This window comes from Apium graveolens, chromosome 5 (assembly GCF_009905375.1).
Source record: "Apium graveolens cultivar Ventura chromosome 5, ASM990537v1, whole genome shotgun sequence".
Lineage (NCBI taxonomy): Eukaryota > Viridiplantae > Streptophyta > Magnoliopsida > Apiales > Apiaceae > Apium > Apium graveolens.
The window spans coordinates 2,534,921-2,554,845 of NC_133651.1; the positions used below are offsets into that span (position 1 = coordinate 2,534,921).

At 35.0% G+C, this 19,925-nt stretch overlaps 3 protein-coding genes across 4 annotated transcripts; all 3 read right to left on the reverse strand.

Moving 5' to 3' along the window:
- Nucleotides 1-120: 120 nt before the first annotated feature.
- Nucleotides 121-7,213, reverse strand: LOC141661953 (uncharacterized). Its single transcript, XM_074468987.1, has 5 exons — nt 6,694-7,213; nt 2,313-2,370; nt 2,107-2,190; nt 1,856-1,997; nt 121-833 (listed from the first exon to the last, which is right to left on the reverse strand). Exons 1-5 carry the CDS (start codon nt 6,965-6,967, stop codon nt 471-473), a joined length of 921 nt encoding a protein of 306 aa, XP_074325088.1. The 5' UTR covers nt 6,968-7,213; the 3' UTR covers nt 121-470.
- Nucleotides 7,214-13,701: 6,488 nt separating this feature from the next.
- On the reverse strand, nt 13,702-14,604 carry LOC141661955 (early nodulin-like protein 19). Its single transcript, XM_074468990.1, has 2 exons — nt 14,292-14,604; nt 13,702-14,217 (listed from the first exon to the last, which is right to left on the reverse strand). The coding sequence occupies exons 1-2, from the start codon at nt 14,461-14,463 to the stop codon at nt 13,856-13,858; spliced, it is 534 nt and encodes a 177-aa protein (XP_074325091.1). The 5' UTR covers nt 14,464-14,604; the 3' UTR covers nt 13,702-13,855.
- Nucleotides 14,605-14,809: 205 nt separating this feature from the next.
- On the reverse strand, nt 14,810-19,706 carry LOC141661954 (pentatricopeptide repeat-containing protein At1g80880, mitochondrial). Of its 2 annotated transcripts, XM_074468988.1 has the most exons (6): nt 18,978-19,706; nt 17,406-18,576; nt 16,464-16,578; nt 16,099-16,378; nt 15,744-15,796; nt 14,810-15,575 (listed from the first exon to the last, which is right to left on the reverse strand). In XM_074468988.1, exons 1-2 carry the CDS (start codon nt 19,583-19,585, stop codon nt 17,526-17,528), a joined length of 1,659 nt encoding a protein of 552 aa, XP_074325089.1. In that variant the 5' UTR covers nt 19,586-19,706; the 3' UTR covers nt 14,810-15,575; nt 15,744-15,796; nt 16,099-16,378; nt 16,464-16,578; nt 17,406-17,525. The 2 variants fall into 2 exon arrangements, with proteins under 2 accessions (XP_074325089.1, XP_074325090.1); XM_074468989.1 differs by lacking the exon at nt 14,810-15,575 and having other exon boundaries at nt 15,681-15,796.
- Between the last annotated feature and the right edge of the window lie 219 nt (nt 19,707-19,925).

Genomic DNA, 19,925 nt, shown 5'->3' on the forward strand with positions numbered 1-19,925 from the left:
ATAGAATGAGTCAAGATGATACCTGCATATTCTTATCCATTGGAAGTATGCAATCATGCACACTAACTTGAAACAGCGAAGCTACTAGAAGCCTGAATCAATCTATTATTTCCTCAAGCAGAAGATAATTCATTTTGTTATTATGTCCATTAGTTAACGGAACCTTCCCCGCAGCCAACATCCTAAATTGTTAAGAGATGTTAAACCAAGGGCGGGCCACTAAAACAGTTGGATCAAGCTATACACAAGTTAAGAAGCTAAATATATACAATTACTTAATGACGCCCCATCATCCTTCCTTATATCCAAATTATACTAATGAATCTACAGTGCAATACACAAAAATAATTCATACTCACTATTTGTACATATAATCCCCCTACCTCCCTCCCACCACCCCATTCCTCAAAAGAATGCAACTACCTCTGTTATGAGTGCAGACTACGACTCATTAGTTGGGTATCTTGATTTCACTCCGACGATAGCGTCAAGTCATCTATAGCTAATGCTAAACTAAGGTCATTTGCATCTTCTGGTACTTTACCATTGGCCCTAGCCTCGTAATTATCCTTTGCATTTACTGCAGCTATACACTCCTGGAACCTGAAGCAACTTGTGAGGTGATCATTTGTAATTCCAGCTACTTGCATGAACGAGTACACAACTGTAGGTCCAACACCTCGGAACCCTCTTCTGACGAGGTCTTTGCTTATCATATCAGCCTTTGATGTCTTAATGGGAACTTGACGAGGATATCGGAATTGACCAACTGTAGGCCTATGGTTTACAAAGACCCATATATACTTGTTGAAAGATCCAAATTCTTTGATTATCTGTAACATTATAACAATGTCAATAATTACGATACGAAAATTTCCTAGAGACTGTAAGCAAATAATGGATTGCTTACAAGAAATTGATTGTTTGGGGAAATATTCCTCTGTGTCATTATTATAAAAGATTTCTTCATGGATAGGTAAACTAACAGTTATTCAATTATCTTCTTGTAATATGAGATCAGATCCATGTCACAACTTACAAGCTGTTAACTTAGTTTTACTTCCAGGACAAGTCCTGGGAAATTTGATTAAAGTAATCGGTTTATAGACTGCAGCATACGGAAACAGGTGGAATGTAACTAAATTCCAAAATAATCAGCACTACCATATAATTTATTGAAAATAATAACATTGAATTCACCAACCTACTTAACAGGTCAAATTGCAGCTCTATTAATCAGATTTGATTTAAAATTGCATCAAGCGGAGATAGAGTTCAAGGATCTGCTAGCACTTCTGATCTGTTCCACATGTAGTGCCTTGATTAATTCAACAGGTTTAAGGAGACAAAAATATTGACTCGGGCCCATGTAGTGCGTAAGTTTGGGCGGGTATATTGCTAACAGAAAAGAGAACACATAATAAAAGAAGACAACCAAGGCCATCTTTGCTCAAGGGATTGCAATCCAAAGAATTTCAGCTTGTTTACTCTAAATCCAAAGAACTACTATCCTGTGGACCAGATTCCAGTCATCACTTAGGTTTCATTTCAATAAATTCATAATACCTAGTAGGAGATGGTTCTAAATATCCTCCCAAAATGATCTAGAATGAAGAAAACTTGTTCATGGGATTATTTCAAGGAATTTAGTAAGACAAACGAGTGCAAAATAGTTTTTGCAAACAAACATAACCTAGGCGTACTCAACAGAAGACTATTCCATACTTTCAGCAAAGACAATATTTATTATGGGAAAAACAGCAACATTTGGATCACAATTTAAAGGCTCGTCACTGGGCATGAAACAATATCCAATATTGTTTGCCATAACTGAACATGAAGTTAGCATATATACCTTGCACGCATGACGAGCATTTTCAACAATACCACGTAGTTTCACCTCAGATAGAAGAGAGCTGGCTGAGCTTCCTGGTGTTGCAATCTTCTTCTCATTTATCTTGGAGACACTAATAGGGTCAAAATCCTGAAATACTTCTCTGCATATAAATACATGCCAGGTGGAATTAGTCGCACTAGATCCCGCACAAACAAGCAGCAATAAAATAAAACATCAAAAGCTAATTTAAGGCTATTGCTCAATTTTACCTAAACAAATGCCTTCGACTGAGAATGACTGGCCAAGTAAGTTCGGCTAGTGCAGTTGATAAGCTGAGTAATTCAAACAGTTTTCTGCGAGAGGTTCAGAAAACATAAGTGCACCTATTTTTTATACGAAATTTAGTGTGAGATGAACTAAAAGATACTTATGAAAGGTGTATACAAAACCAAGAGTGAAGGTATTTGCAACATACTTGTCATCGTATACAGGAACTCCCCATTCTTCATCATGAAAAGCAACATAACAAGGATCTTTAAAAAAGTGAAAATAAATTAGTAAATGGAATCCAAAGATAATGTTAGAAAGTAAATGGAACCCTGATAGCAAACAATGATATATAATGCGAAAATATTCCTTATTAAAAAGATGAGGTAAGTTTACTAAAACAGAAAAGGGAAGGGATCGTGAGGGCACATAATCCTCTTGTTCAGTTGTTCCACATAAAGGCCTCACCAATTTTCCACTTGTCACCCTATTTTCCTCAATTTAGTCTCTTTTCTCTATAAACTGTAAATATTCTCAATATGCATATATAATATATGTACATGGGAATAGGTGTGCATCGTGTATGTGTACAGGTGTGTATGTGCATGTTAACAAGACACTGTCATTTTGGGGCCATAATTAATACTCAAATGTTTATAATTGTGATTTATCAATATAAGAAAAAGAAAGTAGTATCACAAAATCTGCAATTAATCTCAATAATAATCTGCTCGGTTACGGAATATAATTAATACTGAATTATATAAATATAGAACACTGCATCCTGTAAAATTAACTCTGTTCTGTAGTTGATGAAGGATATGTTTTACTTTGTAATTATGAAGTTTATGTAGAAGAGATATAAATATACATTGTTCTGTATTTGTTAAAAAAAAAAGGTCATAATGTTCAACTAGGTTACAGCCGTGTTAATGAGTATATAGTTGGCGTGTATAATTAGACATATGTTAGTGGTTGATCCAAATGTTAAAATGACTTTTAATCTAAAGAATATGTTGGGGTTACTTGGTTCCCAAATTAAGTTGGTTCCTCAATGAACCGAGTCTATATATTTATAAAGAGAAGGTAAAAGATAAAAGTATAAAACTATATGAAATTGAATGATAGATAGAACTATGGAAGTAGTACGCCTAAATCCAGATGTAGAACAGACGGGAGAATTGTGACTCTCCTTAATATAATGTTTATTGTTGCAAGAGCTAAGCCAACAGAATTACATTTGTTTGCTAAATCAAAGACTAATTCGAGATACCTCTTCTCATAATTACAAGTTACAACACTCCATAAAATATTTCACAGCTACATACTACGAGAAAATGGACTATATTTTTGCTACCTACAGTAAGCTTCTCCTCCTGATTTCTCTTTTTCCAAGTAAAACACGCAATTATTGTACCAAATATATAAACGGGGTAGAAAAATATCATATTGATCATGCATATAACATCATCTTAAGGCAAGACCTATTTTTCAAATATTACTCTCAGACCAAACCAACCCTATTTGTGTCAAGAGATTCGACAACAATGACTGATAGATGAACTAATCTATTATCAAGATAGAAGCTAATTGTGCGATTAAGTGGATGCTTTAGCTCAAAACCATATAGAGTCAGGTTTAATCCGATGGGAATCCCGAAGTCAAAAATCTCAAGGCGCAGGCTTAATTGTAATAAAACACAGAAAATTAAGGTTTGCGTAATAGGAATTTTTTGGTACTGCTTTCAGGTAATAACTACCGAAAAGAAAATTTATGTCAAATTAAACAAAATTTACTTGCTTTTCCATGAAATTAATTTAATTTGTTTTCTCGTACTAAATAGATAAACTTGTGGAGAGCTTCTATAGACTAGTATGTTTCCCTATTTCCTAACACTATATGAATTTCTAGTTTGTAGAATGTGAAACTCTTACAGATAAGCTTGTTCTTAACTTGAACTTAAAAAGGACTCACAGTTTGCTTGTTAGGGTCATATGTATTCAGGAAGCAATTTTAACAAATTGCAGGCTAAACAAGAACGAGCTCAAACACTACCAGAGTTCATTTTCAAATTGCAATCCTAACCACAAGCGCTCCGATATAGCACATACTATAAGTTAAGTGTTGTAACACAGGTATCAAGTTTACTCCTTTACCTAAATTATGAAGAAAATATATCTGAGAAGCAAACATAATAATATTCAACAACATTTTCCTATTAATCTTGTTCCGTTTTTCTAAAGAAATATCCATATTTGATACATTTAGACTTTACTGTAAGTAGACATAATTTTCCTATGCTAAGAAATGAACTTCAAGAATCAAATTTACACACACACATCATTACATCATACATAAGGTAATACAAAATAAACAAAGCAGATAGATATGGACGAAAAAGCAACATATGCCCCATGTAAAGACCCCAAAACCTGCATTTTGTTAGCTATAACCGACTCGAGACCTATAAATACAATTCCAAAAAATTCAAAAGTAACATAGAACAAACCTAGCATTTCTAAATTTTCTTCACAGTATATTCAGGAAGCAATTAAAAAATATATGTATTGGGATGCGTTTTAAGAGATTCGATAAATTATCGCTTTTTCGAGTACTCATTTTTTAGTCCGACTTCGAGTATATTCAGGAAGCAATTCAAAAAATCATAAATTGCAGACAAACAAGAACGAGCTCAAACACTACCAGAGTTCATTTTCAAATTGCAATCCTAACCACAAGCGCTCCAATATAGCACATACTATAAGTTAAGTGTTGTAACACAGGTATCAAGTTTACTCCTTTACCTAAATTATGAAGAAAATATATCTGAGAAGCAAACATAATAATATTCAACAACAAACATAATAATATTCAACAACATTTTCCTATTAATCTAGTTCCGTTTTTCTAAAGAAATATCCATATTTGATACATTTAGACTTTACTGTAAGTAGACATAATTTTCCTATGCTAAGAAATGAACTTCAAGAATCAAATTTACACACACACGTCATTACATAATACATAAGGTAATACAAAATAAACAAAGCAGATAGATATGGACAAAAAAGCAACATATGCCCCATGTAAAGACCCCAAAACCTGCATTTTGTTAGCTATAACCGACTCGAGACCTATAAATACAATTCCAAAAAATTCAAAAGTAACATAGAACAAACCTAGCATTTCTAAATTTTCTTCACAGTATATTCAGGAAGCAATTAAAAAATATATGTATTGGGATGCGTTTTAAGAGATTCGATAAATTATCGCTTTTTCGAGTACTCATTTTTTAGTCCGACTTCGAGTATATTCAGGAAGCAATTCAAAAAATCATAAATTGCAGACAAACAAGAACGAGCTCAAACACTACCAGAGTTCATTTTCAAATTGCAATCCTAACCACAAGCGCTCCAATATAGCACATACTATAAGTTAAGTGTTGTAACACAGGTATCAAGTTTACTCCTTTACCTAAATTATGAAGAAAATATATCTGAGAAGCAAACATAATAATATTCAACAACAAACATAATAATATTCAACAACATTTTCCTATTAATCTAGTTCCGTTTTTCTAAAGAAATATCCATATTTGATACATTTAGACTTTACTGTAAGTAGACATAATTTTCCTATGCTAAGAAATGAACTTCAAGAATCAAATTTACACACACACGTCATTACATAATACATAAGGTAATACAAAATAAACAAAGCAGATAGATATGGACGAAAAAGCAACATATGCCCCATGTAAAGACCCCAAAACCTGCATTTTGTTAGCTATAACCGACTCGAGACCTATAAATACAATTCCAAAAAATTCAAAAGTAACATTGAACAAACCTAGCATTTCTAAATTTTCTTCATAGTATATTCAGGAAGCAATTAAAAAATATATGTATTGGGATGCGTTTTAAGAGATTCAATAAATTATCGCTTTTTCGAGTACTCATTTTTTAGTCCAACTTCGAGTATATTCAGGAAGCAATTCAAAAAATCATAAATTGCAGGCAAACAAGAACGAGCTCAAACACTACCAGAGTTTATTTCCAAATTGCAATTCTAACCACAGGCTCCAATATACCACATACTATAGGTTAAGTGTCGTACCAAAGGTATAAAGTTTTTTCCTTGACTACAATATGAAGATTACATAGTAATGTACTAATATTCAACAAAATTCTCCTTTTAATCTAGACTATGTTTGCTTAAATAAATCTCTATATTTGATACATATAGACTTTAATGTAAGTAGAGATAATTTTCCGATGCTAAGAAATAAACTTCAAGAATCAAATTCACACACTCAAACACACACTTCATATATAAAGTATATACGCGTATAAACAAAGCAGGAAAAGCCACATATGGCCCTTGTTTAGCTATAACCAACTCGAGACTTATAAATACGATTCCAATAAATTCAACACTAACATAGACAAAGCCTAGCATTTCTAAATTTCCTAACATTCCTAAATTTTCTCCACATTAATAAAAACAGAATCGAAAGCAATCGAGAGCATAAACGAAACGAAAAACATATCGAATCAAAACAAAACAAAACAAAAAAACTCGAGCCTCACCGGTATTCGGAGTAACCCAAGCACATCTCATCTTAACATCATCATCACAATTTCGCTGCTCACTATGATCACCAACAACCACAACCTTATCGACTCTCGACACGCAATGCTTCGTCCGATTCAGCGTCTGAGCAGTGCGTCTACTAATCCTCCCCGTAGAAGCTCTACTCTGAGTCGAATCGGACGAGGCGTCAGAAGAACACGAAGCATTCATGGACGAATTAGACCTCAATAGCTTGTGCACTTGTTGTTTTCTCATTATAGAAGGCATCATCTTGCGCAATGTGGGAGGTGATTTGACTCGGTGGCGAGTTGACTCGGGGAGTGACTCGGCTGTGATGTCGGTGGGAGAGGTGAGTTTATGAGTTGGAGAGAGTGAAAGTATTGAATTTGTGTTGTGTTGTGTTGTGATTGGAAAAGATTTGAATCGAAACCCTAGATTTTGAAATTAATTGGAGAATTAGGGCAAATGGGGTGTGATCAAGTTTAAAGTGTTGGAAGATGTTGCAGATATTCGGTTGCGTTTTAAGAGATTCGATAAATTACCGATTTTTGAGTACTCGTTTTTTAATACGATTTCGAGAAACTTAATGTTCGAAGTGGTTGCAAGTATTATTCTAAAGATTAATAATATATCTAATAAATTAAGTATTTTTATATCCTGTTAAATACATCCGATTAGTGTCACGATTAATTACTCTGATTAATTATCAATTATTCCACTAATTATCATAATACATTTTTATCGACTAATTTTAATTCTCGTCTTTTAAAACACTGTATTGGGCTGTGTTTAAGAGATTCGATAAATTATTAATTTTTCTAACTACTCCTTTTTATCCGAGTCCAGAGTAGCTTAAATCTGAGATGAATAGAAAATAGATGATTGATCTCTGATTTTACGAGTAGTAAACCGATATTTAGAACATGATTGCGAGCACTGTTTTCTTTTTTTCATTTTAATATGGTTGTCGCGTTCTTTGTCTGGGCCTTCTTAGTTTGTTTATTTATTTGTGCCTTTGTCTGTGGGGAAATGTTAACACTTGTTTTTTTTTTAAAAAAATGCATTTGCATATATTAAATCTTGTCAGAAAACAAATTAGATAGAATAAAATCAGGAGCAGTATCCAACCACTCCATCTGATCTGTCATAGAACAAGCAGCATGTGCTAACAAATGGGCTACTGTGTTCGCGGATCGATGATCAAAAACTACTAACACTTCCTGAAAGTGTTTAAGAATGTCACGACAATCCTCTATAATAGTATGAAAATTTGAATTCCCTCCATTGGTATATACTGCTTCAACCACAATCTTGGCGTTCAGCTCAAAAACACACCTAGAGCTTCTCCATTCACGAACCCAGGACAAGGCCTCCTTAAGGCTCAGCGCCTCGGCTTCTCTGGGTTGCCACCCTCCTCGAATCTTAATACTGCGAGCACGGATAAAACGCCCCCTATCATCTCGTACAATACACCCAGCTCCGATATATCCCACCTGATCGTGACACGCAGCGTTAATATTAATTTTCACTCACCCTTCCTGAGGTCTACACCACCGTTTGTTTATACTGCATTTCCTCCCTCTAGCGCCCTGCCCTGTTTCTTGACTCCGTTGCCACTCTTGCACCAGACTCATCACCATCGACTTAACCCCGAAAGTAGATATACTTTTCCTATCCCACACCCATGAGTTCCGACGCCACCATAAACCCCAACAATATACTCCAATCATTACTCGTCTATCCCGACTATATCTGCTAAAAGCTTCCTTCAACACTTGCAGCACCGTTACACCCTCATCTAACGGTATTATCTCCTGCATCCCCACCTGAGCCCATACTTCCCTAGCAAACGGACAAGTAAACACTGTATGAATTGGTGTCTCCACCTGTTCACGACACCACGCACATATGACATCTAAGCTTACTCCTTTCTTGGCTAGCTCCGTAGCTGTAGGAAGCACCCCCTTACACGCTCTCCACACCATATTAACAACCTTACCAGGAAGTTTCAACCCCCAAATCTGCTTCCAAAAACCACCCTCGTCACCTGTACTTTCACCCCAAATTTGTCTGTAGCAGCTCTTCACAGAGAAGTTGCCCCTATCTTCTAAGATCCAGTACCAAGAATCAGGTCGACTATACCTCGGTATGGGCACTTGATGAATCAACATTCTGTCCCGCTCGTTAAATAAGTCACTCAACACTTCCTCGTCCCACATATTTTGACCTTCCATCATAAGATTATGCACCAGTGTTTCCTGCAACTCTACATGAGCCTCACTACTCAAATACCCATTGTTTTTGCAAGGTAACCAAGGTATCTGCCACACCTTAGTCGACTTACCATCCCCAATTTTTCTCCTACACCCCTGCTTAATTATTTCCTGCGAAGCCATAATACTACGCCACATGTAGGATGGGTTTACACCCAAACTAGCTTCCAAAAAACTCGTGTGAGCATAATACTTAGCCTGCATAATACTCGTAACTAGTGGATTAACATTATTTAATAGTCGTCATGCCTGCTTTGCGAGCATGGCAACATTAAACTCACTAAGTTTACGAAAACCCAACCCTCCCATCTCCTTCACCTCACATAAACGCTCCCACCTCATCCACTTAATCCCCTTCCTCTCCCCTCCCCCACCCCACCAGTAGGCGTTCATGGCCTTTTCAATCTTATCACAAATCTCCCTTGGGACTAACAACAAATTCATCCAAAAATTAGCAATCGATTGAGCTGACGTTTTAAGAAGAGTCACTTTGCCCGCTTTCGATATATTCTGAGCAGTCCATGCCTGTAGTTTCTGCTGCACCCTATCTGCCAGGAAACCAAACACAACTGACCTGTTACTTCCTATCCGCATTGGCATACCCAAATACTTGTCTGGCTCATCCTTTTCCTGTACTCCCAACTGCGTACTCACCTCACTTCGCTGCTCAGACTTTGTATTAGTGGAGAACGTAATAGCTGACTTATTAAAATTAATCAACTGCCCCGACATCTCTGCATATCTATTCAAAATTCTTTTCATTGTCTGTGCTTCTGTTTTAGTGGCCTTGAAAAATAAATAACAGTCATCGGCGAACAACAAGTGTGAGATTCTCGGTGCACCTCGAGCTACTCGACAGCCATGTATCATGCCAGCTTCTTCATTTCGCCGAATAATTGCACTGAGCCCCTCCGCACACATTATATAAATATAAGAAGAAATCGGATCCCCTTGACGGATCCCACGACCTGGTGTAATATTCCCAAACACCTCGCCATCATGAATAAAACTATACTTGGCCGATTCGATATAATACATCACCCTATCAATCCACAATTGACCAAACCCAAACTTACGCATCATGTTTCTAATAAAACCCCATTCCAACCTATCGTACGCTTTCGATATATCAATTTTGAGGCCTGCAATACCGTTCTTACCCTGGGTTTTCCTCTTCATAAAATGATTAACTTCGAATGCAATAAGCGCATTATCTGTCAACAACCTGCCTTCAATAAACGCACTCTGCTTGTCCGATATTATAGACCCCAGACATTTCTTAAGTCTATTTGACAACACTTTCGACAAAATTCGAACAAGTACGTTACATAACGAGATAGGTCGCAAGTCCCCCATTGTTTGTGATTTCTTAATTTTAGGAATTAAACAAACCATAGCATCATTGATCCCCTCAGGTAGTCTCCCAGTACACATAAACTCATGACAGAAATTCACCACATCCACCTGAATAATGTCCCAAAATGCCTGATAAAAAGCGGGGTTGAAACCATCAGGTCCGCTTGCCTTATCCGCGTGCATTGAAAAAACTGCAGTCTTAACTTCAGTAACACTAATGTCTGCTATGAGCTCCCTATTCTCCTCGTCTGATAGTGTATTAACCTGTTCGTACTCAGACAAACACCCAAATGTTAACACTTGTTTGTTGTTTGCCGATTGGTTTATTATCATTAATCATGTTTTGTCTTTTGAATTGTTTTGCTCTTATAAAATAGAAATTAGAGTACTTTTTTTCTATCGTATTTTTTATATTGTACATCAAGACTTCAAATAGCTAAATTATTACTGTTGATGTAATTATTTGAGCTATTCAACTCTATTCAGTTGTTTATTTTATTAAATAGCCAATAGCCGTGTTTATTTTTGTTCCTTAATTAATTATACAACAAGTTATTAGTTATACTCCCTCTGTATTTTTTATTTGTCATTTGACTTTTTTGCATACAATTCTAAGTCCATTGACCGTATATATAAAATAATATTTTTTAAAATTTTCTTTTTATAAATTAAAATTTTAGTTATATATTTTTATTTACAAAAAGAAAAATTAAAAATTATTATTCTAACTATGCAGTCAAATCACTTAAAAGTGCGTGTATAAAAGTCAAACGTCATATAATAAAAAACTGAGGGAGTACTCGAAACTAATGTAGGTGAAAATGGAATACATCATATTCGATGTTTTTGTCTGTGTTAAAATTTAAACTTAGTGCAATAACTTGTTACTCATATTCGGCCGTACAACCAAGTTTCAGGGCCGGCCCTTGGGTAAGGCGACCAAGGCGGCCGCCTAGGGCACCACCGCGCACAGGGGTACCAAAATATTTCAATAACATATGTATACACTTTGTTTTCATCTTTAACACAGCGATGGGAAATTCTCAAGAAATTTGTTAACGGCCTAACATTAAAGCCACTGTGTGCAACAAGATGGGAAAGTCACATCGAAAGCGTGAGAGCGGTAAGATTTCAGACTTCTAAACTAAGAGATGCATTGGTTCATCTTAGTAATGTAACTCAAGACTCTATGATAAGGTGTGAAGCTAGAAGTTTAGTTGAAAATGAAATTGAGAGTTTTGAGTTTCTATTTTCTATGTGCATCTGGTTTAACTTGTTAAATATCATTAATGCAGTTAGTAAGTTCTTATAATTTGAAGATATTGATATTGATATTGCATTGTCAAGATTGGAAGAACTTATAAATTTTTTTAATGAGTTTAGAGAAACTGGTTATGACTCTTGCAAGAAGGAGGCAAAAGAGTTAGATTTGGAGTTGGATGTGGAGCCTGTGTTTCTTGAAAAGCGAAAAATTCGTAGGCTTGTTCATTTTAATGATCTTGGGGCTATTGCAGCTGATGATGATCAGAACTTGATCAGAACTTGAGTGCTGAACAAAAATTCAGAAGGTATTATTTCTTGTATATTGTTGATCAAGGTGTTTTTCAACTCAAAGAACGATTTAAACAGTTTCAAGATTATAAGGAAAAATTTGGGTTTTTATTTAACCTGAAGAAGCATTTATCTGGTGATGATGAGGGGTTAAAATCTTGTTGCATGAAGTTTGAGGGATTTCTTAGACATGATATGCGATATGATATTGTTGGCGCAAAGTTGTTTAACGAGTTACTAGTGCTTCGAATTACCCGATGAGATAACAAAAACAAAGGCAATAGATGTGCTTAATTATTTAAGTTCTAGTTCAAGACAAATAAATTATCCAAATGTTTGGATAGCTTATAGAATCGTTGTGACCATTCCTGTTACAGTGGTAGAGGCGGAAAAGACATTTTCTAGATTGAAACTGATCAAATCTTATCTCCGCTCTTCGATGTCTCAAGATAGACTTAATGGATTGGCTTTATTGTCTATTGAAAGTGAGCTGGCGAGTTTTCTAGATTATAGCAAAATCATAGAGAGATTCACATCTCAAAAGCCTAGAAAAAAGTTTCAAAATCAATAAAGGTAAACTCATTTTTATAACTTTATTTTGACATTGTTGTGTACTAGTAATGATGATTGTTCTATATTCATGATACTACATCAGTGGCTTGCAGGAGATTATTGCAGGAGGTTGAAAACTTGGATATTTAGCGTACAAGAAATTCATTATATTCACTTGTTACTTTAGATTCAAGTAAGTTTTCTTTTATATAATCAATATATCTTATTGTGATTTTTTGGTTATGAATATGGGGCACCATTTTTAAATCCCGCCTAGGGCACCCAAATACATAGGGTCGGCCCTGCCAAGTTCCGCAACCTCACTCTTACATTTTGTGAAGTATTACAGATATTATTTAAAAAATTGTCATTTTTAATGATACTTTCTCATTAGTTATAATTTTTGTCAACTTATTTATATTTGCTATATTTGTCGAACCTATATAAACCTGTAGTAAATTACAAATTATCTATTAACATAGTAAAATAAGATATTTTATTTATAATAACTTTAAGGAATAACAATATACTATTTTTTAAAAATAACCGATGGTTATAGCCAACTCCGTCGGAACTTACAGGTTCAGTAGATTTTACATAATCATTATTTTATTTATTTTAACCAATCATTTTAACTTGTAGCTAACACCAGTTGGAGATACTCTTAATATAGTAACAAACAACTTATTCAATGTCAATTTTTGTAAGTTTGGCTCTAATTATATCATTATATACCCGATTCTATTTAAAAAAATACTAGATCTTGGTGTGTATTACTGAGAGCATGTCCAATGGTGTTGGTTATAATTGGCTGGCTAAATCGGATCTGTAAGACAATATGTAAAATTTGTTGAATATGTAAGACATTGTATTTCAATGGTATTGGCTATATTGGTTAGCTATATTTTAAAAATAGTATGTTATTAAAATTTTATGTTGTTATAAATAGAATATATTACTTCAGTATGGTAATAAATGATTTGAATTTTTTTTTTACAGATTTTTTAAACCGGTTCAACAAATATAGCCAACATCAAGATATTGACTATATTTATAGATAAGGGGAATATACCATTGGAGATTGATTTTTTATTTTTTTATTTATAATATGTATTAATGATTTTTAGCGAATGTTCTACATGGTTGTAGATGCGCCGACTACCTAATGTTATGCAGATATAAATCAATAATATTTCATGGAAAGTACAAGTTCATTATGTAAAGTTTAAGATTAATGTTTTAACGGAAATTTGCATCATATCCAACTATTGGTCTTGTAAATCATCCACATTTAAAACCAAAATAAATTAAAATCAACTCATAATGTTTTTTACACTTGATTTCAAATAACTGAATACATCCAGACAGTACTGAGTTGTTTTGCACAACTGGCTAAACAATGATACCACAAGCTTTTCAAACTCAACTACTGATAATGGACCCTCCCATATTCAAACCCGTCCCAAATCCATGTGACTAGCATCATCACAGGCAACAATGCGAGAGATCCACCACCCATCAATGACAAAGATGCAGCAGAAGCTTCGGAGGAGCTCTCGGTGGTAGAGTTTTTGGCTGCTGATGGAAGAGGATGAACAACAACAGTAACTTTCATTCCATTAAAACAACCACCAGTTCCGCAAATGAAGAAGTAACGCTTGGCCTTTGTGAGCATAATGAAATCTTTACCGCTTGTCCAGTTCCCCGTTGCTCCTTCTATCGTGCAGTTATCGTAGCCTGTTTGGTTCACCTCGAACACATTGTACTGGTTTTTCTGGTACCTGAATGCTGAAACAAGTAATGTGTTAGTAATAGATAGAAAAAAAATGTTTACATTATGTGTAACGACTAACGAGACATACAAATGTAGTCGCCAACAAGAAATGTGTGGTTGTTGGCCCAAAGAGTGTAGTTAATTCCAGGGTTCCATCCGCGATTAGCGCCGACAATGTGGTCTGTGGCGGAGACGACGGCAACAAGGAGGAAGAGAAACAAGGAGACAATTGTTGCTGATGATGATGATGAGCAGGCCATGTTGTGAATTTCGGTATCACTACTGACTGGTATATATTCTATTACACAGAAACTAGATAAGGATAGCAGATATACTATTTTTCTTGCTAATTTATAACACACGCAACACACACCAGAGGTGGAACAGGGTACAAGAGTTCAACTACTGCATCAACGTTTCGTTAGCCAAATATAGTTATTAACTATAATAAACCTAATAATAGTGGAGTAGGTAGGCCAGTAGCTATTCAACACAAGCACAGAGGCAAAACATAACGGATCTATTCCATGAAATGGAGTTTGAATGGTGTTACTAAATTGGTGCCAATCTGTCTTTACAGCTCATTTGTTAGCCCTACTAAATAATGTTAAAGGCTGTCCATGAAAAAGATAGTGGATGAAGTATTATTTATTCTTTTTATAGAAGGTTTGTTTTGTTTTGTTTGTAAAATTTGGAAAACTTACCTACTAGACTTTGTTTATAATTTTTATCAAGTATTAGAACGTGTTTTACAGGTTTTCGATCATCAATGTGATCATCAATGTGTAATAACTAATAACTATCAATGTAATAAAAATAATCCGTGAATGCAGTTAAACCGAGCAATGACGTTAGATTGTATTATATTACACGGAGCTTAAGATTCCAATAATTTTGCGTCTTTTTAGTTGTTTTCATGGTTGTTACATAATAGATACGGTAGGGGCATTAAAATAATTATTAATGAAAACATATAAAAACCTTTGATTTATTTTCTTGAGTTATTTGAGCTAATGGACATGATTAAAGAGTATGTAGTGACTAGTTTTATGTACTTTTAACCTCATAATTGATGATTATATGCCACTATTATTAAAATAAAACGAAAAAAATGTGATTGAAATGATTATTTATGGTGTACTGAATGCAAGCAAAATGTGTTATATACAGTGAACTTGTATACAGGAATATATTCAGATGCTATGCAAGATAAAATACACAATGTAACTAAAAGTTGCACAAAAGTTATGAAAGGAGATGACGCAGAAATCAGATAAAGATGGAGAAGGAAACGGATGCATCATAATTTGCATGAAACTCTGAGGATGAAGTAATATGTGCAAGGATGAAACTGAAGAGCTTGGCCAGATCACTGCAAGTACATGAAAAAAAACGAAAAAGAAAAAGAAAGAGTTAGCCCAAACGGAGGCAAATTATGGAAATTAAGAGTTGAAACCAAAAGATGAAACTGCAAATGGAGGATTTAGGCCACCGCCACGGGGATAGATTTCCAAATAGAATCTGTAATTAAGGAGCATACCTTGCACTTGAGGAGCAGATGTTTAGCAACGATTACAATGTAGATATCAGTACCTGAAGAGAAATTAAGTTACGCATTTCAGTGCCAATTTATTTTGGTTAAGAAGACAGTTGATGATGACTGAATATCGTACTATGACAGCACTGGTACTGCTAAGGTGATGTAATGGTATATTCTATATTCGTATGGTTTGGTACTTAGATCGACAATGTAATGATTTAATAGGGCACTTTTTTTGACAGTTCTATAGAAAAGTTGGTTTAAATGTTTAAAAATATTCATTTGACAAATGACAAGTACGTTCCACAAATACAAGCATGCGCAAAACTACATTCAAAACTGAATCTTGACTCACCTTATGTTTGTAGTATTTTATTCTTGCCTCTGGACCGATACAACATTTTTCTTAGAAACACATTGCTAGAGAAAACAGTAATAACCAGCAAACACAGAAATAAGAGTCCCTCCCTTACAATCTTCACCCTTCGTGCATTAGTACACTCTTTCGTTAATTCTTCACTTTGTTCATCAACCTCTGATCAGTCTTTGATCTGCCATATAAACCCTGAGGCCTGAACTCCATTTCAATCAAAAAATCGTGGCTGAATCCATTTAAGGAAACTAGATTCTTGATCCTGCTTAATCAAAATAAATAAAATTTAACCAAATTTTTAAAAATCCAGATTTGAGAGTTAGGGAATCAGGGATTAAGCACGTTACCTCTTTGCTACCACATATAAAAACTTGACATCCAGGATATAATGAGGTCCATAAAGGCCTTGGAAAAATTGACAACACAGACAAAAGTCGCAAATGGTCAACCTTGACAGTTACACTGAGATGAAGAAGAATAAGTTAGTTTCACGAAGCAGGCAAGTACATGAAAAAGTGTTCCTAATATGGCTTTTCATCTGGGTGTAGCAAGTAGTGACTACTGATCTGGAAGTAGCAAGTAGCGAGCATGTGACAAAGAAGTTTGGGGAATATGGCTTTTCAATCCCTCGCTTGTCAAAAACAAGGTGGTAGTGTGAGTGTGTTTAATAATAATAAAAATATATGGCTTTTTGAACCGAAGTTAATACTTAAAATAAACAGAAAACTGGGCCTGAGGGTGTCCTCGGGCAAATTACCCGAGGTTAAGACATTTCGTAATGTAAAATTTTAATGGCAAATCTGTAAATATATAACACTTGCACAACCCCCCTGTATTCACAAAACTACCCCTATGCTACACTTATTTTCTTTTAACCTCAGGCATGGCATGTCCCCTGAGGTTATCCTCAGGCCCAGCAATCCCTAAAATAAATTATGTTAGCCAATTTAGCAATTTCACATGAATCTCTCTCAATTTTTGCAAGCTCTTTTGGTTAATCTGCAAATTGAAAACATCACTGAAGTAAATTTGAATAAGACGCGTTCTATTCTCTTTAGGCAAATACCATTCCTACATTCTATACTCAACATGGTTTACCTTGCTGTATAGTCCCAATTATTTCCATGTACTACAACCTTTTGAAGTTTGTAAAAATTCTGTAATATACTATTAGTAGTGTGCTCTATGAATCTACCTATGCTCAATTTTTAGGTATAGATTTACTATCCTAGGGAAAGAAGGATTGCTTTGATATATGCATAAGCCCCAAAGATTAAGTAACAGCATACCTCTCATCGGCAGCGGAATTTATAATTAAGCACCAGGACACTGTACCTCCACTCTCGAGTAAGTATAGACTGCAGCTTGCAGCAGATAGGCTTCAGATTTCAAGTAAATTTATAGTTCATTCAAGTTTGTTTCTTTCTTAGCTGCTTACTCGATCTTCTATGACCCACTTGGGTAGGTTTCTTGACGTGTCTCGCATGTTTCATTTGCCTCTCTCCTTGGTGACTACTATTATGTCCTGGTAGCTTCAGGAGATTCTTGAGTTTAGGATCGTCTCTGATTCCATTAAATATCATTTCAGCATAGAACTCCCTAGCTTTGCCTAAAAGTCCGAGCCTTGCCAAACCTTCTATCAATATGCTATAATGTGTAGAATCAGGTACTACCTTGTAATGCTTCATTTCCACCCATATCTTCAATGCAGACTCTGGATGCTCCTTTTTGAAGAACTTGGCGAGAATTGTGAGGAAGGTTGCACATGTTGGACCAAGACAAGCTTTGCTCATATGGTTAAGAACTTCGAGAGTTCCTTCTAAACTAGTACCATCAAGGAACGCATGATAAGTTTCGATGGACGGGCTTACGTTCTCTGAAACCATTCTAGCCAAGACTTTTTTTGCTTCGTCCAGCTTTGTTGCTTCACATAGAGGACATATCATTGAGTTGTAAGTTGTAGAATCAGGTTGCAAACCCAGCTCTTTCATTTTCTCCAAAATTTTATAAGCTTCATTTAAGCAATTTTCATGAGACAATACGTATATTAAAGAATTATAAACCTCAAGCCCTGGAACCCAATCCCTTTTCTTCATCTCATCATACAGCCTGAGTGAGTCAAATAGATTTCCCATCTTTGAAAAGCAAGAAATCATGCAAGTGTAAGTAGTTTCATTGGGCAATATGCAGCATTTGGACATTTCTCTCCAAACTCGCTTCGCTTCAAATACATCAAGGGAAATATTACACCAACCATTTAAAATAATGTTAAAGCCTTCAACCTCCAATGGAAAGAGCTTCTTATTCAGGAGCATAAACTCTTCAGCCTCTTCAATATTCCCATTTTTACAAAGATAATACAAAAGCGTATAAAGTGCTTCCTTGTCAGGAGTCATTCGAAATTTTTCCATTAACTTGAATGCTTCAATGGCCTTGACTGGTTCATTCGCAGCAGCATATCTATTAGAAAACAATATGTAAAATATTGAAATGACAAACAGATTACGAATCCTAGCATAAAGTTGAAACTAAAGAATCGTAATAAACCTAATGAGTACTTTGTCTGATTCATGCTAAGCAGCTTAGCATTTTTCTGATTAAGCAGCTGTTGAAAACACCACAATTGAAACTTACTGCATGATTCAGTATTTTTAGCCCCGAAACTGTTACTAAATAAAGACGATCAACACTTTTATATTTTTGCTTCACAGTTAAATAATACGGATAAATATCAGATAATCTGTAAGATGATCTAAACAATTTCTTTTGCTAATTTTTTAAAATCATATTCAATACTTTTAAGTATTGTAATTTCTTCTCATCCGAGAATTAACATTGAATTATTAGAAGCCGGGAAATACCTATCGATCATGATCAGCATTGCTTTTCTGGTATCCAACGAAGACCGATACATATCGCGAATCAAACACCAGGCAATATTAAACTTTTTATGATTACCCAAAACCCATATAATCAACCTCCAATTTTCCCCACCATTGCAATTCCATTTCTCACCCCACTTAAACACCAAAATCGATACCTTCCAATCCTCTCTTAATTCCCAAATCATCGAATAAACCAAACCATCATTCGCCTCGACACCGGAACCATCAAGTAAAGTTAAACCTTCCTCTTCAGAAGGTAAGCCACTGAACTGTTTCATCAAATTACGCAATTTCTCGACATCAGATGGATGACACGCGCGGCTCTCAGTTACAATGTGAGTAAAATTGGATACTTCGTAAACACTAGGAGTGGTGTTTGATACTTGGCGTGTACTGAAATGAATAGTTCTAGTACAAAAACGAGAACGCAGTAAAGGTGTTTGATGAAATGCCTGAATGAAAAAACAGTTTGAAAAAGTGATTAAAGGTGAAATATTATGGGGTTTTAGTGGGTTTAGGATGTGAGAGTGAAAGAAGTGTGATTGGGTTCTTTGAAGCCTCCGTATAAGGTTAAGCAATGCCATTAACTTCTGCTAAATATGTTCAACAACAGTGTCAGGCGGGCAGTCTTTAGACCCAGTAGTCTAGAAGCTTACAAAATAGTCGATCAAACTCGTATACAATCTGCAATTCACCTATGTATTTTTGTAAATATTTTCATAAAAAGTGTTATTTTTGGTAAATCCCCAATATAATAGTTCCCGTCTCTCCCAATTGTTATCATTTCTGGGAGATTGTTATTATTTCTGTGAGAGTGTCTTTGACGAACAGGACAAAGAACCTTTTTTCTGACACACATTTTAAGATGAACAGAAAATATAGTTTTATAACTTTTTTTAAAAATTTTCTTTTTCTGAATAAAAA

Excerpts from the sequence above, each read along its gene's own strand:
- LOC141661953 (XM_074468987.1), bottom strand. The coding sequence starts at position 6,967 with ATGATGCCTTCTATAATGAGAAAACAACAAGTGCACAAGCTATTGAGG. Across the intron at positions 2,191-2,312 it reads GTTCCTGTATACGATGACAA|AAAACTGTTTGAATTACTCA; the intron begins GTATGTTGCAAA and ends AACCTCTCGCAG. Across the intron at positions 1,998-2,106 it reads AGTCGAAGGCATTTGTTTAG|AGAAGTATTTCAGGATTTTG; the intron begins GTAAAATTGAGC and ends ATTTATATGCAG.
- LOC141661954 (XM_074468988.1), bottom strand. The coding sequence starts at position 19,585 with ATGGCATTGCTTAACCTTATACGGAGGCTTCAAAGAACCCAATCACAC. Across the intron at positions 18,577-18,977 it reads ATGCTGATCATGATCGATAG|ATATGCTGCTGCGAATGAAC; the intron begins GTATTTCCCGGC and ends GTTTTCTAATAG.
- LOC141661955 (XM_074468990.1), bottom strand. The coding sequence starts at position 14,463 with ATGGCCTGCTCATCATCATCATCAGCAACAATTGTCTCCTTGTTTCTC. Across the intron at positions 14,218-14,291 it reads TCTTGTTGGCGACTACATTT|CATTCAGGTACCAGAAAAAC; the intron begins GTATGTCTCGTT and ends TACTTGTTTCAG.